The sequence below is a fragment of the Guillardia theta genome, assembly GCF_000315625.1.
Source record: "Guillardia theta CCMP2712 unplaced genomic scaffold GUITHscaffold_179, whole genome shotgun sequence".
In the NCBI taxonomy this organism is placed as follows: domain Eukaryota; class Cryptophyceae; order Pyrenomonadales; family Geminigeraceae; genus Guillardia; species Guillardia theta.
The window spans coordinates 92,137-105,462 of NW_005434497.1; the positions used below are offsets into that span (position 1 = coordinate 92,137).

At 56.8% G+C, this 13,326-nt stretch overlaps 4 protein-coding genes across 4 annotated transcripts; 3 read left to right on the forward strand and 1 right to left on the reverse strand.

Annotated features, from left to right (window-relative positions):
• Positions 1-146: 146 nt before the first annotated feature.
• On the forward strand, positions 147-2,396 carry GUITHDRAFT_120366 (hypothetical protein; the record flags this gene model as incomplete). Its single annotated transcript, XM_005820386.1, has 7 exons — positions 147-226; positions 406-509; positions 708-797; positions 1,332-1,627; positions 1,783-1,850; positions 2,003-2,073; positions 2,368-2,396. The coding sequence occupies 7 exons, from the start codon at positions 147-149 to the stop codon at positions 2,394-2,396; spliced, it is 738 nt and encodes a 245-aa protein (XP_005820443.1).
• A 117-nt stretch (positions 2,397-2,513) lies between these two features.
• GUITHDRAFT_147911 (hypothetical protein) lies at positions 2,514-4,762 on the reverse strand (the record flags this gene model as incomplete). The annotated part of the gene is made up of 8 exons (XM_005820387.1): positions 2,514-2,656; positions 2,717-2,744; positions 2,792-2,851; positions 3,123-3,178; positions 3,453-3,624; positions 3,677-3,727; positions 4,005-4,128; positions 4,158-4,762. 8 exons carry the CDS (start codon positions 4,760-4,762, stop codon positions 2,514-2,516), a joined length of 1,239 nt encoding a protein of 412 aa, XP_005820444.1.
• A 2,522-nt stretch (positions 4,763-7,284) lies between these two features.
• Positions 7,285-9,929, forward strand: GUITHDRAFT_166463 (hypothetical protein; the record flags this gene model as incomplete). Its single annotated transcript, XM_005820388.1, has 16 exons — positions 7,285-7,331; positions 7,377-7,444; positions 7,493-7,689; positions 7,834-8,079; positions 8,129-8,212; positions 8,259-8,375; positions 8,428-8,451; positions 8,500-8,574; positions 8,695-8,768; positions 8,869-8,920; positions 8,968-9,015; positions 9,078-9,143; positions 9,193-9,259; positions 9,467-9,599; positions 9,778-9,831; positions 9,902-9,929. Exons 3-16 carry the CDS (start codon positions 7,591-7,593, stop codon positions 9,927-9,929), a joined length of 1,167 nt encoding a protein of 388 aa, XP_005820445.1. The 5' UTR covers positions 7,285-7,331; positions 7,377-7,444; positions 7,493-7,590.
• A 960-nt stretch (positions 9,930-10,889) lies between these two features.
• On the forward strand, positions 10,890-12,736 carry GUITHDRAFT_147913 (hypothetical protein; the record flags this gene model as incomplete). Its single annotated transcript, XM_005820389.1, has 2 exons — positions 10,890-11,843; positions 11,939-12,736. 2 exons carry the CDS (start codon positions 10,890-10,892, stop codon positions 12,734-12,736), a joined length of 1,752 nt encoding a protein of 583 aa, XP_005820446.1.
• Positions 12,737-13,326: the final 590 nt, after the last annotated feature.

Consider the following 13,326-nt stretch of genomic DNA (forward strand, 5'->3'; position numbering starts at 1 on the left):
GGGGTGGGAGGAAGATCAGAAGTAGAGACAAAGTGGACGTGAGAGCAAATTAGGTCAAAAGAAGATGGAGAGAGAGGAAAGACGTGATGTTGGCTGTATCCTCCCTCCTCTTCTCCCCTCTTTCTGTTGACATATTCCTCGACAGGATGGACATGAAGATGAAGACGGGAGGCAAGCATCCCAAGGGCTACAACGGACTGAAATTCCTTGATAGAGGGACGTCCAAGTGAGTTCTCGAGACTAGCAAAAGCTGCTCCTCTTGCTCCTCTTGCTCCTCTTGCTCCTCTTGCTCCTCCTGGTCCTCCTGCTCCTTCTCCCCCATCTCCCTCTCTCCCTGCCTGCCTGCCTGCCTGCCTGCCTGTCTCCTCGCGTCGCAAGGCTCTCCCGTCTGACGGCTGCATCCAGGTTCAAGTCGCAGAAGAAGCTCCTGCAGAAGAAGAAGGAGACGGAGATCGAGAAGAAAAAGAGAGCCCTCAAGAAAATGCTCGAGCAAGTCCCGGAGCCCCTTGGTGGGGAACTTGTAGAGAAAGACTGCTCCAACCTGTCCTCCTCCTCCTCCTCCTACCTCCTACCTCTACCTCTACCTCTACCTCTACCTCTTCCTCTTCCTCTACACCTCTACACCTCTACACCTCTACACCTCTGCTCCTTTATGCATTTATTGTAGAATGAGACAGTGCTTTGTCAGACACTGATTGCTGTGCCAGTGAATGTCGAAGACGCTGAAAAGGAGCAAAACAAACTTGAAATGGATCGGGACGATTCAGATGAGATGTCAGACGAAGAGGTTGATTCCGGTGAGCCGATAAGTGTGCATGTCTAGTTGAACCCTTCTTGTACTTGGTTATGGAACGAGGATGAGCAGTAGTAAGCAGCAGTAGCAGCAGCAGCAGCAGCAGCAGCAGCAGCAGCAGCAGCAGTGAGGGAGGAGCAGGAGGAGGAGGAGAATGATGGTTTGTTGTACAGGGGCTATCATGTTTCGTGACCCGGTTAGAAGATTCATGAATAATTCTCACCAATTGCCGTTCCCCCTCTCCCTTTCTCCTTCACCCTCCTCCTCCCCTCTCCTCCTCCCTCGTCCTCGTCCTCCCCACTCGCCCTTCCCCCTTCCTCCTCCTCCTTGCTCTTCCTCCTCCCTCTCCTGCATTCTCCTCTCTCTCCCTTCCTGCTAGCAATTTTCCCATCCTGCATGCCTCTGACCCCAATGCAGGCGGTGCAAAGAGAGTGGAGCCCCAGTGGCCAGGCGGCAACAGGCAAGGAGGAGGGAGAGGGGGATGGGAGGACGGGCAGGAGGACGAGGAGGAGGAGGAGGAGAGTTTGACACGTCACAGGTGGGGAGGACGGGGGGAAGCAGAAGAAACCGAAGGGAAAAGAGTTCCAGATCGGAAAGATGGAAGTCCCAGACTGGGACGAGGAGGAGGAGGAGGAGGAGGAGGAGGAGGAGGAGGAGGAGGAGGAGGAGAGTGAAGAGGAGGAGAAGAAAACAAAGCCAGTAAAATCCAAGAAGGGTAAGGAAGGGAATCAGCAGGGGAAGCAAGCGGGACAGGAGCACAAGGGCGGGGCGAGTAAGGGAGCGCTGGAAGTTATCGCGTCAAAGGCCGCAGCACAGAAGGAGAAGGAGAGGAAGGTAATGTGGAGGAAGACGAGGACGGGGACAAGGACGGGGAAAGCGAGGAGGGAGAAGAAGGGAGAAAGAGGAGGGGGAGGGAAGGAGGAAGCAGGAGGGAGGAGGAGAAGGGGGGGGAGAAGAGGCAGTGGACATCTGAAAGGTGTGACGAGCAGGAGAGGGAAGAAGAGAAGAAGAAGAGGGAAGAAGCCATTCAGGCCCGCAACAACTACTTCAAGAAGAGGTTCTATCCTCCCCCTGCTCCTGCTCCGTCTCCTCCTCCTGCTCCTCCTGCTCCTGCTCTTGCTCTTGCTCCTGCTCCTGCTCCTGCTCCTGCTCCTCCTTTTTCCCATCCTCGTCTCTCCTTCCTCGAGCCAAGTGTCATGATCTCTACAGGAAGCAAGACAAGAAGGAACACATGAAGAAGACGGCACGAGGACAGCCTGTGCTGAAAACCATGATCAACGGTGCCTCTTCCCTCCCCCCCTCGCTGCTCGCCTGCCACACCCTCCCCTCCTCTTCCCTTCCCTTCTCCCTTCCTTTCCCCTCTACCCCACCCCCCCCCCCCAACTCTTGCCCCTCCCTCCCCTCGAGCAACCAACCACCTCCTCCTCCTCCCCCCCCCCTTTTTCCACCTCCTCCCTTCTCTCCTTTGTTATCTCCGTCCCACCCTTCCCACCGTCCCCTTCGTTCGTACTCCCTTCCTCTCCCCTTCCTCTTCCCTTATCTTTCCTCTTTCTCCTCCCTCATGGTCTTTGCAGGAATCCTCGGCAAGCTACAGAAAGAATAGTCGACAAGTCAACGAAAGGGGCAAGCAGTAAATTCAACATCCTTTACTCTACATGCGTGATGCACCTTGAATTTTTCCTCCCAGCTCCCAGCTCCCAGCTCCCTGCTCCCGTTTTCTTCATCCTCTCCTGTCACATCCGAGGGTTCCGGGGGGACACCCACTCCTGACAAGAGGGAAGTTATTAGTCCACGTCTCCTCCTCCCCCTGCCCGACAACCCGATAGCTCCTTGGGGCTCCTCGCGACCTTCCCGCCGCTGGCCCTGCGTCAAGAGCATGAGGAGGCAGAGCAACACGACAAGAGGCGAGTGAGCAGGTCAGACCGGGGAAGCGACTCCCGTCCTCCATCCTCTGGAGCTCATCGTCAGTCGCGCCGCGCACAGGGTGACAACCCTCACCTCCTCCGCAGCTCCTTCATACGGGCGGTACGGGTAGGGGCGCATCGGCGGGCCGGCATCCTGCCATGCTGTCCCGCCACATGTCAGTGGCTCCTCCACTTCCTCGTTCCTCCTCCTCCCCATCCTCTTCCTCCTCCTCCTTCCTGTTCCTGTTCCTGTTCCTGTTCCTGTTCCTGTTCCTGTTCCTGTTCCTCCGCCTCCCTCTCACCCTCCTCCTGCACCTTGCTTCTGCTCCTTCCTCACCCCCCCCCCCTACTCCCCTCCTCCCTCTTTCCCCCTCTGCCCCCCATGCCGTCCCCTGCTGCCCCTCCCCCTCCCTCCATTAACACACCGGGAGCGTCGAAATTTGAGGAACGTCCGTATCGAGACGGCTCTGGCCACCTTTCCCTGCAAACGAGTCAGGGGAAGCGAGAAAGTAGAACAGTAACACATGTAGAGGAAAGTCAGAAGGAGGAGGTCGGGAGGAGGAGAGGAGGGTGGGTGAGAGAGGACAAGGGGAAGGGAAAGGGAGGGAGTCAACAGAAAAGAAGGATGAACAGGAGGGAAGAGGAGGGAAGGAAAGAGTCGTCGACGAAGGAAAGAGGAGGGAAGGAGGAGGGAAGGAGGAGGGAGGAGGAAGCAAATCACCATCGCTGCTCTCTCGGCCCGTCATACTGGAAACCTCTCTGCCTGTGCGAGTGGTAGGGAGGATAAGGTCGGGGCTCCTTCCGGATCGCCGGGTGCGGCCCGTTGGCGTACGGGGGGGGAGGCTCTTGGGGGGCATACATAGACCTCGGCCTTCCGTTCCAGTGTCCTTCTGTACCCCGACGAGCAAATCTCTCCGCCCTCCTCACCTTCATCACCAGACAGTCAGCTCGGGAGGAGGTGGGAGAGAGCAGGGAAGACCTCCCGATTCCGCATCATTCGCATCAGGTACGCCGAGGGATTGCCTCGCACCTGTAGCCGAAGTGTCAGCAGCGCCGCGGAACATGGAGCGATTGAATATGGAGGTTGACAGCACTGCTGGGAAGATGCAGCAAACGAGCATGTGGAATGTGATGCTCCCCACTGCCGAACGAGCAAGGATGAATCTAGAGCACTGCATCTAGAGCGCTGACTGAAGGACCATTGATTCCTGCGCTTCGATGGTTGCATGTAATCGTGAAATGTGTAGGATGTAGGCATGGGAAGTAGAGGGTGAAAGCTTGCAACGGTGAAGAAACAAGTCGCATACTTGTTCAGGCGCAATCCGCAGGAATTTCTCAATCACTCCGACGACAGTGTAGGGGTTTCCTTCTTTCAGTCGGCACAAGCACTCGTCATCAATGTCGCCCTGGCAGCATTCACTGTCCGTGAACCTTGACAGTCAGAACAATGGAGTGCTCACCTCTTTGAAGAGTCCGCAAGACAACAATTCTTCATGCATCGTTTCAGCAAACACCACAACACAACCATCAACACAAGGTCACCGGAGATCGCTCTTTCCCGCCTAGGATAAATCTGCATGCGCGAGCTTCGCACCCCCCCAGCAGGAGGAGGCAGGTTTCTGTCTTCGCCCTGGTACGCTGGTGCCTCGACCCTAGTGTTCAAGTTGATGTCTTTGTTCTGCATGGTAACGTCGCGGTCCAGGTAGTCTGGTTCTTCTCCCGGCGCCTCCGCCTGACCTCGTGGAGGAGGGTACCTCTCCGGTGCTTGAGGTATCTCATCAGGGAGACCCTGTGAGCCTCCTCGAAGGAACAGTCGCCCGTTCCATCCTCCACCTCCGAGGCCCAACAAAGGTTTACCGAGGGCTGGAGCTCGCCCAGCGGGCCCGGACCTTGATGCCGCTGATCTTGCCAGGGTAGACGAGGCTGCAGGCAGCAGCTTAGCGTCTGAGTGCCATGGCTGCGACAGAGATGAGACAGCTCGAGCCGTCGACGGGAGATTGGTTATCAGAGCACAGCACAGTACAAGCTGCAGTTGTACTATCCTTCTCATGCTCTCGTTCATCATCGTGAATCGGTTCTTCTCTCGTGCCGGCCCTCGTTCCTTCCTCGCCGGCGATCTAATTGACTGTTCTGCTGCTATGTATCCGGACCAATCTCCCCGATCTACCTCCACATGGAATCTTCAGCTGCGGAGATACTCAACCTCAGTCAAACAGCCTGCAGTATCCCCGATGCCCCATGTTGAGTTTCCGATTGTCCATAACAGACTCACGTCTTCCCCTTCGGATGCTCTCGTGCCCTCGTCTCTCGATCCGTGTCCTCCAACGCAAGATGCTCCCTCGCTCTACAAGGAACACCTGTACCTCCACCTGAGATGACGAGTTACGCTGAGCTCCACGAGCCTCTCACCAACGACAGAGGGATTTCACATGCAACTATCAAGTACAGTAAACGAGCAACAAGGAAAATGGATGCCATACTGAAAAGCAATCCTTGCCTCGAACCCCTATATTGCTACTCATCGATCGCCCTGCCTGACAGCCTTCCAAATTCTCTTTCAATTGCTCTGTGCATTCCTTTGGATGTCCCATTCCTCCCCACACACCACCTCCAACACCTCGTGTAAGTAACTATCCTCTGTCCCCCTTCAGTGGATCACTACCAACATCTAAACCCCTTTCTCTTCCCTGTCCACCTTCGCACTCTACTTGCCCTCTTCCTCGTTCCACTCTCCCCATTAACCCCGTTGCTGGAAATGATGCTGCTTCTCCTGCCCCTGCTCCTCATGTTCCAACTCCTGCTGCTCCTGCTCCTGCTCCTGCTCCTGCTCCTGCTCCCCCTCTTCCTCCGGCTCCAGCTCCGGCTCCTCCTGCTCCTGCTCCTGCTCCTGCTCCTGCTCCTGCTCCTGCTCCTGCTCCTGCTCCTGCTCCTGCTCCTGCTCCTGCTCCTGCTCCTGCTCCTCCTGGTCCTGGTCCTGGTCCTGGTCCTGGTCCTACTCCTACTCCTGATCGTGCTCCTCCTGCTCCTGATCCTACTCCTCCTGATCGTGCTCCTCCTGCTCCTCGTGCTCGTGATCCTGATCCCGCTCCTGATCCTCCTGCTCCTGCTCCCGCTCCCGCTCCTGCTCCTCCTGATCGTGCTCCTCCTGCTACCCCTCCTGCTCATCCTGATCCTACTGCTACTCCTGATCGTGCTCCTCCCGCTCCCGCTCCTGCTCGTGCTCCTGCTCCTGCTCGTGCTCCTGCTCCTGCTCGTGCTCCTGATCCTCCTGCTCCTGATCATGCTCTTCCCTCCCCCCCCCCCATCTTCCCCTCGCCATCTTCCATCCTGCTCTCATTTCCACAGCCTCTTCCTCTTCCTCTCAAATGCATCCCGTCGATCCCTCATACCTCCCGCACTTGTTTTCCACCCACCCCTGGTCATAGGTACCCACCCCTGGTCAATATCAGAAAGTTCAAATTGGAGTACCCCTCCCAGTCGACTTCATGCCCTGAAAGGGACACCCTACCTACTCAAAGAGACTATCTGTTAACTCATATTGACCCGTACTTGAGAAGGGAATTTCGTGACCTGACTACCCCTACCCTGTATCAAAAATGTCCCACCCTTGGAATTCAGCAAAACACCCTCAGCTTTGGGGTTCAAATTTTGGCTTCATGACTTGGGGTACTTGGCTGGATTAATTTCAAGTATTTGTTTATAAAATTGTTAAATTTACAAAATTTCGGTGAAATATTCAAACATTTTCATAGAATAGTTGTTTGGGAATAACCCCTCTCAAAATTTCTAATGAAGAGGTGGACCACCTCCCATCCTCATCAGGGAAATTTCCATGGGTGGGTACTCAATATGGTAGGTAGGGTAATTAAAGTACCCTACATTACAAGGCAAATATGCAGATAATATCAGGGGTATATTTGAGGAACCCTACAGGAGATTTACAAAGTCAGAGGGTGGGTGTAAACTTTTGAGGGTGGTGAACAGGGGGTGGTTTACGAGAAGAAATGCTGGCCGCAGTGGAAGTCGGAAGGATAGCGAGGGCTGGGGAGAGCGACAGCGAGGAATGCAGAAGGCGGGACCATGAAGTGAACGCGAGAAGACGAGGGAGGGAGTGGAGGGAGGGAGTGGAGCTCAAGGCGGAAGGGATCAAGGGAAGGGGGGATGCATGGAACGCCGTGCAGTCAGTCGATAGGGACAGTGGGGATTAGCGAGGAGAGGAGGGAGGGACAGAGAGGAGGGGAGGGAGATGAGCGTCGGAATCAGTATCTGTAGAGTTCGGTGCTGGTCGGTAGCAGGGAATCGTGATCCTCGTCCTCAGGCGAGTTGAAGGATAGGCAGAAACGAGTCGAACATGATTCGTGTGCTGTGAGTATTGAGGACTTGAGAAAGATTTATTCTGTCAGCATACAACATCACGAGTTAAAACAGTTCAACTTCGTTGTAATTGAGATGATACCAAAGTATGTGTCGGCATTCATGTAGACATGTAGCCCCAGATTTGAGATGACAAGGACGAGAGCTTGATTTGAGAAAGTCCTGCGAATCGTCTTCGAGGCAAGTCACTAACGATCATGATGCAGGAGCAGGAGCAGGTGGAGGAAAAGAGCACATCAAGTCAGGGGGTCCTGATCTTTGTGAGTTGTCTTGGTCCTTGTTGGCTGTGCTGATAGAATGATCAGGTGCGAGGTGGATGAATATGAAGAATTCCTCCTAGGGTCTGCGAAAGGATCAGGGCCTTTGATGCAATGTATGACTGCCGAACCACCGCAATCTCGTCTGCTGACCGTTGAAGCAGCTCTTTCTGGTTGGGCACGCAGTTAGCTTTGATATCAACCTCTCTGCGCTACAGAGTTGTGGGAATCGAATACACTCAGCTCGGATTTGATTTGAAACATGGCGTCTGCCGCCATCGCCGCGGCTGCTAAGAAGAGGGCGGAAAAGCTCGGGATCAGAAACGAGGAGGTGGATGAGACTAATGTTGGGAAAGGCCCGGTAGGACTCGACGATCGCCTCTTGCTGCCTTGCTCCCCGCTTCCTCCTGCTGACCTCCTCCTGCTGTCCTGTTCCTCTCCTCTTGCTGTCCTCACACTGTCCTGCTCCCTCGCTCCCTCCTCTCTCATGTTGGTCCGCTCGCAGGAGACTGAGCTAGCGCATCCCTTCTTCTCCAAGCTGAAGGAGACGCCCGGCAAGGGGGCACAGCTTTCGCCAAGGTCTAGGAGATTGGCGGAGCTGCAGGCCAAAGAACAGAAGGAAAACTCCCCTCCTCCCGAACAGAACAAAGCGGCTCCAGCTCCTCCTCCAGCTCCAGCTCCTCCTCCAGCTCCCGCAGCAGTTCCTCCACCACCACCACCCGCAGCAGCAGCTCCACCTGCTGCTAAGAGTGTAAGTCACCGAAAGCCTGGACCCTTCAAGCTGTGATTTACATCTCCAGGTGGATCTGACGGCTGCTTACTCGGATGCAGCGGTAGAGACACTGTATGACGTGGCGGCGAATGGTTCCCAGCAACAGCAGAACGTGAGGCAAACTTATCGCTGGAGCTGTTTCTCAATCTATGGCACAGGACGCGCTCGCAGTCATCAAGCGATGGACCAACAACCCTGACACTCGGTTCGAGATGGCCGGGAATCCTACGATTTTTTCATTGTTGGCGGATATTGCTGTGGGCCCGCATCAGAAGGTACTGCAAGTAACCTCTATTCTTCTGCCTGCCTTGATGGATCAATCTACAGGAAAGAGAGGCGGCTGTTTCTCAGGTCACGCTCCCGGCTGTGCTGCTGCCAGGCCCATGACATGTATGGCAGCTGCAAAGCATCTGCGAAGACGATTCGGTCCACAAACACCTCCTCTCTACTGGTGCCGCCTTTGGGCCACTGCAGGTCAGTGAAAACCTTGATTGAAGAGCCGTGATTGGTCAATCTAATTTCATCGTCTTTCCAGGCGATGATGTCATCTGACGATGTTTCTGCGCAAATCGCCGGATCTGCCCTGTTTGCGAGCATATGCGAGCGAGGTGCTTGTTGAACGTGTGCGTGACGTGCACTGATGGAGACTCGATGAGCAGATATGCCAGGTGAAGACTCGGTGAATTCAGAAAACCTACATCAAGTGTATTCCAGCATCCTGTCTGTGACTTCCACGCTCTGAGCTTGTCTCACTGTGGTGTTGCCCAGCACTCCTTCGTCAACCTCTGCCGCCCACCTGGACCCCAGCTTGGCCATCGAGGTAGACGTGACAACTGCACTTGAATCCCAACGCCCAACCTGCTGCAGGATCCTGCCGAGGTCATGGCGAAGGTGATAGCGGCCCAAGAGAATGCGGTGAGACATTCATGGCGAGAGGCTGGGAGACGGTCCGGCGGATGCTGACGTCATCCTTGAAGGATCCGAATGTTTCTGCCAACGTCGATCCAAGTCAAGTCAAGATGGACATTGACATGGAGGACGAGGTAGCCGGGAGAGCACGGGGACGGGGTCGCTGAGGGATGTCTTGCTCAGGCTCCTGCTAGTGGTCCCGCCATGCTTAACGGGATGAAAGCTTCCATGGGGAACGAGGAACGAGCTGGTGAGCTTCCATGTCCTCCTGCCCCGCCTGCTGCTGAGTTGGTCAACACAGCTCCCGCTCCTCCTCCTCCCGCTCCACCCGCTCCTCCCCCTGCTCCTGTCCTCCCACCCGCTCCTGCACCCCCGAAGCCGCCTGCAGCTCCTTCACCTCCTCCTGCCTCGTCTCCTACGGTTCCTCCCGCTGTACCGTCGCCTGCTGGCCCATCAGGAACGCCAGCGCCGCCTGCATGGGATCGACCGACGAAGTCAGACGGGGCTGAGAACAGGTCCCCCAACGTGGCGCGGGATCAATCAAGATACTCGTCGCCAAGTAGCACGAGCAAGGGACCAGCGGCGTCAAGGTAAGGGCGATGAGATCGGGGGGAAGAGGAGGAGATGTCGGTCACGAGTGCCGGCAGAGCGATTCTATGAGAGAGCAGGGAGGGAGGGATGGCAAGGGATGAGGAAACGAGGGGAAAGTGGTTGGTGGAGGAGCAGGAGGGGGATGGGACCTAGAATACTCCCTGACGGATTCGGCAGTCAAACTGCGCCGCCCAAACAAGAATCGAATGCCTGCTGCTCCTGCCTGGTCATGTAAGTCTAGACACGTTAATCGGCGATTAGAACTCCCCCGAACCAACTGCGCCTGCCCCCCGGCATGCAGGCAACACTGCGCGGCGCTCCCAGCATGAGCGCGGCGACTCGTTACGCACTCTCTTTCAAACTAATGAACCATGACTCAACTGGTCTGAAACGCTATTACACACGGGCAGGGGTGCGGGGCCCGGCAGAAATCATTTACTTAGTAATTCAATAGCATCGAATCATGCGGGGTTGCGGGCCAGGGGGCTCAGGGCCCCGGCGCCGGGTGTGTTCACCGGTTTGCGCTCTGCGGGAGAGCTGAACTCAACCTCACTGGCAGCTGAGCCTCCACGCCGACGGTCGACCTAGACTTGTAGCCGTGGCTCCGACAGTGGATCGCCCCCCGCCCGGCACAGTAAAGGCTGACCAACTTTCATCGCTACTGGCCCTAGACGGTTCTGTCCGCTGAATCACTTTGTCGGAGGCTACACAGCCTCGGACTCTTTAAGCCTGGCCCAGTGGCGCTTCCGACTCGGACTCTGAGTCACGGTCGGGGTTTAGTATTCAGAGCATCCAAGTCACGGTGCCACCGCCCCGGCCCTAGTTGCTAGCTCACTGCCGCGCCCCACTGAGACAGACGATGGGGCGCGGGCCGGCGGGCCGGGCGGCCGGGCCGCGCTGCCGCTGTGCACTGCGGCAGGCTGCCGTCCGGGCCCGGCGGCCGCGGCGCCCGGCCGGGATAGTCACTGAAGAAAAATAACTTTAGAGTCGTCGGAGAACAAAGGCGGGTCGAGCTGGACGATGGAGATGATAGAGGAGGGAGGAGGGAGGAGGGAGGAGGGAGGAGGGAGGAGGGAGGAGGGGCACAGAAGCATGATGAGGAGAGGAGGATGAGGATGAGGATGAGGATGAGGGCGAAGGTCAGATTGAGGGAGGAGGAAGCGGACGTGGATCGGAGGTCGTCGTGTTTGAAGTTAGCCCTCCCTCCCAACGTTTCACCATGACGAGCATGGTGAGCATACTTCCTTCACAAGTCTTCTGAGATCCTTGGTGCTCCATCACCAGCCTTCATGGCGCAAATGATACGCTTCCCTCTCTTCCTTCTCGTCCTCCTCCGTGACATTTCTGCAACCCCCCAGCAAGAGCATGTCTGGGAAATCCAACCCGATGCCTGGTATGAGAGGATGATGGTTCCTGTGGATGAGAGGGCAGAAGCGATTCAGCTCGCCATGCTGTCGGGCTCGTGCTCCCATCCCCCTGCGCCTGTAGACATCGATGTTCCCGTGCTCGTCCTCAACCTGAGGGAGCGGAAGGATCGTAGGCTACACACTCGCTGCCTTCTGCGATCCCTGGGGTTCTCGAACATCCGATTCCTCGATGCCATGGCTGCCGACGACGTCGAGCGGGAGAGGCCGGAGGAGGTGCGCCATTTCTTCGATAGCGACGGCAAGGTCGGGCACGTTAGAGGATGCGGCAAGTTTTCGCGCGGGTGCCTGGCATGCATCGTGAGCCACAGGAGGGCGTTGAGCATCGGCATGGCGAGCGGCTGGGAGAGGTTCCTGGTGGTGGAGGACGACCTGATGATCGGAATGTCGTTGACAAGAGCCAGGAAGTCAGTCCAAGACGCGATCAGAGACCTCCCTTCCTCTGCCGACCTTCTCTACCTGGAAGCTTGCTTCGAGAACTGCCGGAACCTGCTGTACAGCAACCTGAGCAGCATCGCAAGGGCACACCAGCCCCTCTGCACCGGAGCCATCCTGTACAGCAGGGCGGGAGCAGACAAGGTGCTGCGAGACAGCAACAGTGCGTTCGCTTCTATGGATACCATGCTGAAGCAGCTCATAGACGAGGAAGGGACCCTGGAGGGCTACATCGCGACTCCTCCTGTCCTCTACCAAGACTTCTACTTCGGCTCCGACCTCGGCTCCAACTACCAACGCGTCTTCAACCGCGCAATTGTCAACACCACCCACCGGCCAGACGCTGCCGTCTGCTCCGACCTCTTCGGGTACACTGAGATGTCGGTGGTTCAATGGCACCCCAGCAGTGAAGCCCTGGATGGCCTGTTGCTGAGGAGGAGCCTGTCCATGGAGGATCAAGCTTGTTCTTCAACCCTCAGTCCCTCCTCTCCTCCTCCTCCTCCTCCTCCTTCACGTACCTGATCCTCTCGGACCCGCTGGTCCCCACTACCAGCAGGCTCGGGCCCTGCCGCAGGCTCATGTACTACACGCAGCAGCGAGGGGTGGAGGAGAAGGACTACAGCAAGCTCGTGGGCGTCTGGCCGTCTGGCCTGCTCGGGCATCACGCTGTGCTGCTGGTGCTCGATGGGGAGGGAGCTTGCAGTGACCTCAGCAGCACTCACTTCTGCAGCCTCCAAGTTGAGCTGTACGACGACAAGGAGGAGATCGTCGAAGTCCACCATGTCGACGTGCTGCCCACCATGTTTGCTCCCGCCACTCGCCGCCATGGCTCCTGCTTCCTCCTCCTCAGCAGGGAGCCTCTTGACATCTCCTTCCTCGCGCGAGCGGATCGGCCGCTAGCTGCCGTCCAGCTCACGACCCACCAGCGGTCGGAGGACCCCAACGTGCTGTTCCTGCCCGGGAGGACGAGGAGGCAGTGCTGGGCTGAGCTGGTGGAGAAGATGGTTCAAACCTTCATACTCCCCCTCGTTACTTTCTCCTACCTCGTCTTTGTCGACCTGGGCTCGGTACAGGACGAGCTGCCCCGAGAGCTGCTGGAGTGGTACGAGAAAGTTCTTGTCCATGACCTCCCCGACCTCCCCGACCTTGTCCTTGCATCCTCTGCGCCTGCTGGCACCATCGGCAAGTCCTTCACTTCGACCTCCGGCCTCGTCGCTGTCAGTGAGCGATTCATGGCGTTGCTGCTGGACACTTTTGAGAATCCATCATGTAACTGACTCCTTCTCATCCTACTCCTCCTCTTCTCCTCCTCTCCTTTCTACTCTTCTTCTCCTTTCCTCTCCTTTCCTCTCCTTTCCTCTCCTTTCCTCCTCTTTCTACTCCTCCTCTTCTCCTCTCACTTCACTTCTACTTGTCCTCTTCTCCTACCTCCTCCTTGGTTTTCTCATGCCTCTCTCCTGCTCCTCCTGCTTCTCTGTCTTCCACCTCTTCCCCCTTCTTCACATGTCCTCCTGCATCCTGCTCTTGCTCCTACTCCTGCTCCTACTCCTGCTCCTGCTCCTGCTCCTCCTGCTCCTGCTTCACCACCACCACCTCCTCCTCCTTCACCTCCTGCTCCTGCTCCTCCTGCTCCTGTTCCTGCTCCTGCTCCTACTACTACTACTGCTTCCCCCCGGTCAGCTTTTCCTCCCACTAGCTCTCTCTCTCTCTCTTTCTCTCTCTCTTCCCCTCCTGCTCTTCTTGTGATCTTCACCTTTCCAGCGTCTCCATGGGGCATTCAGATCGCCGTCGACGTCGCCCAATGTACGCCCCCTTCCTCTCTTATCCTAGTATCTGACTAGAAACATTCCGTCCCCCCCCCCTCCCT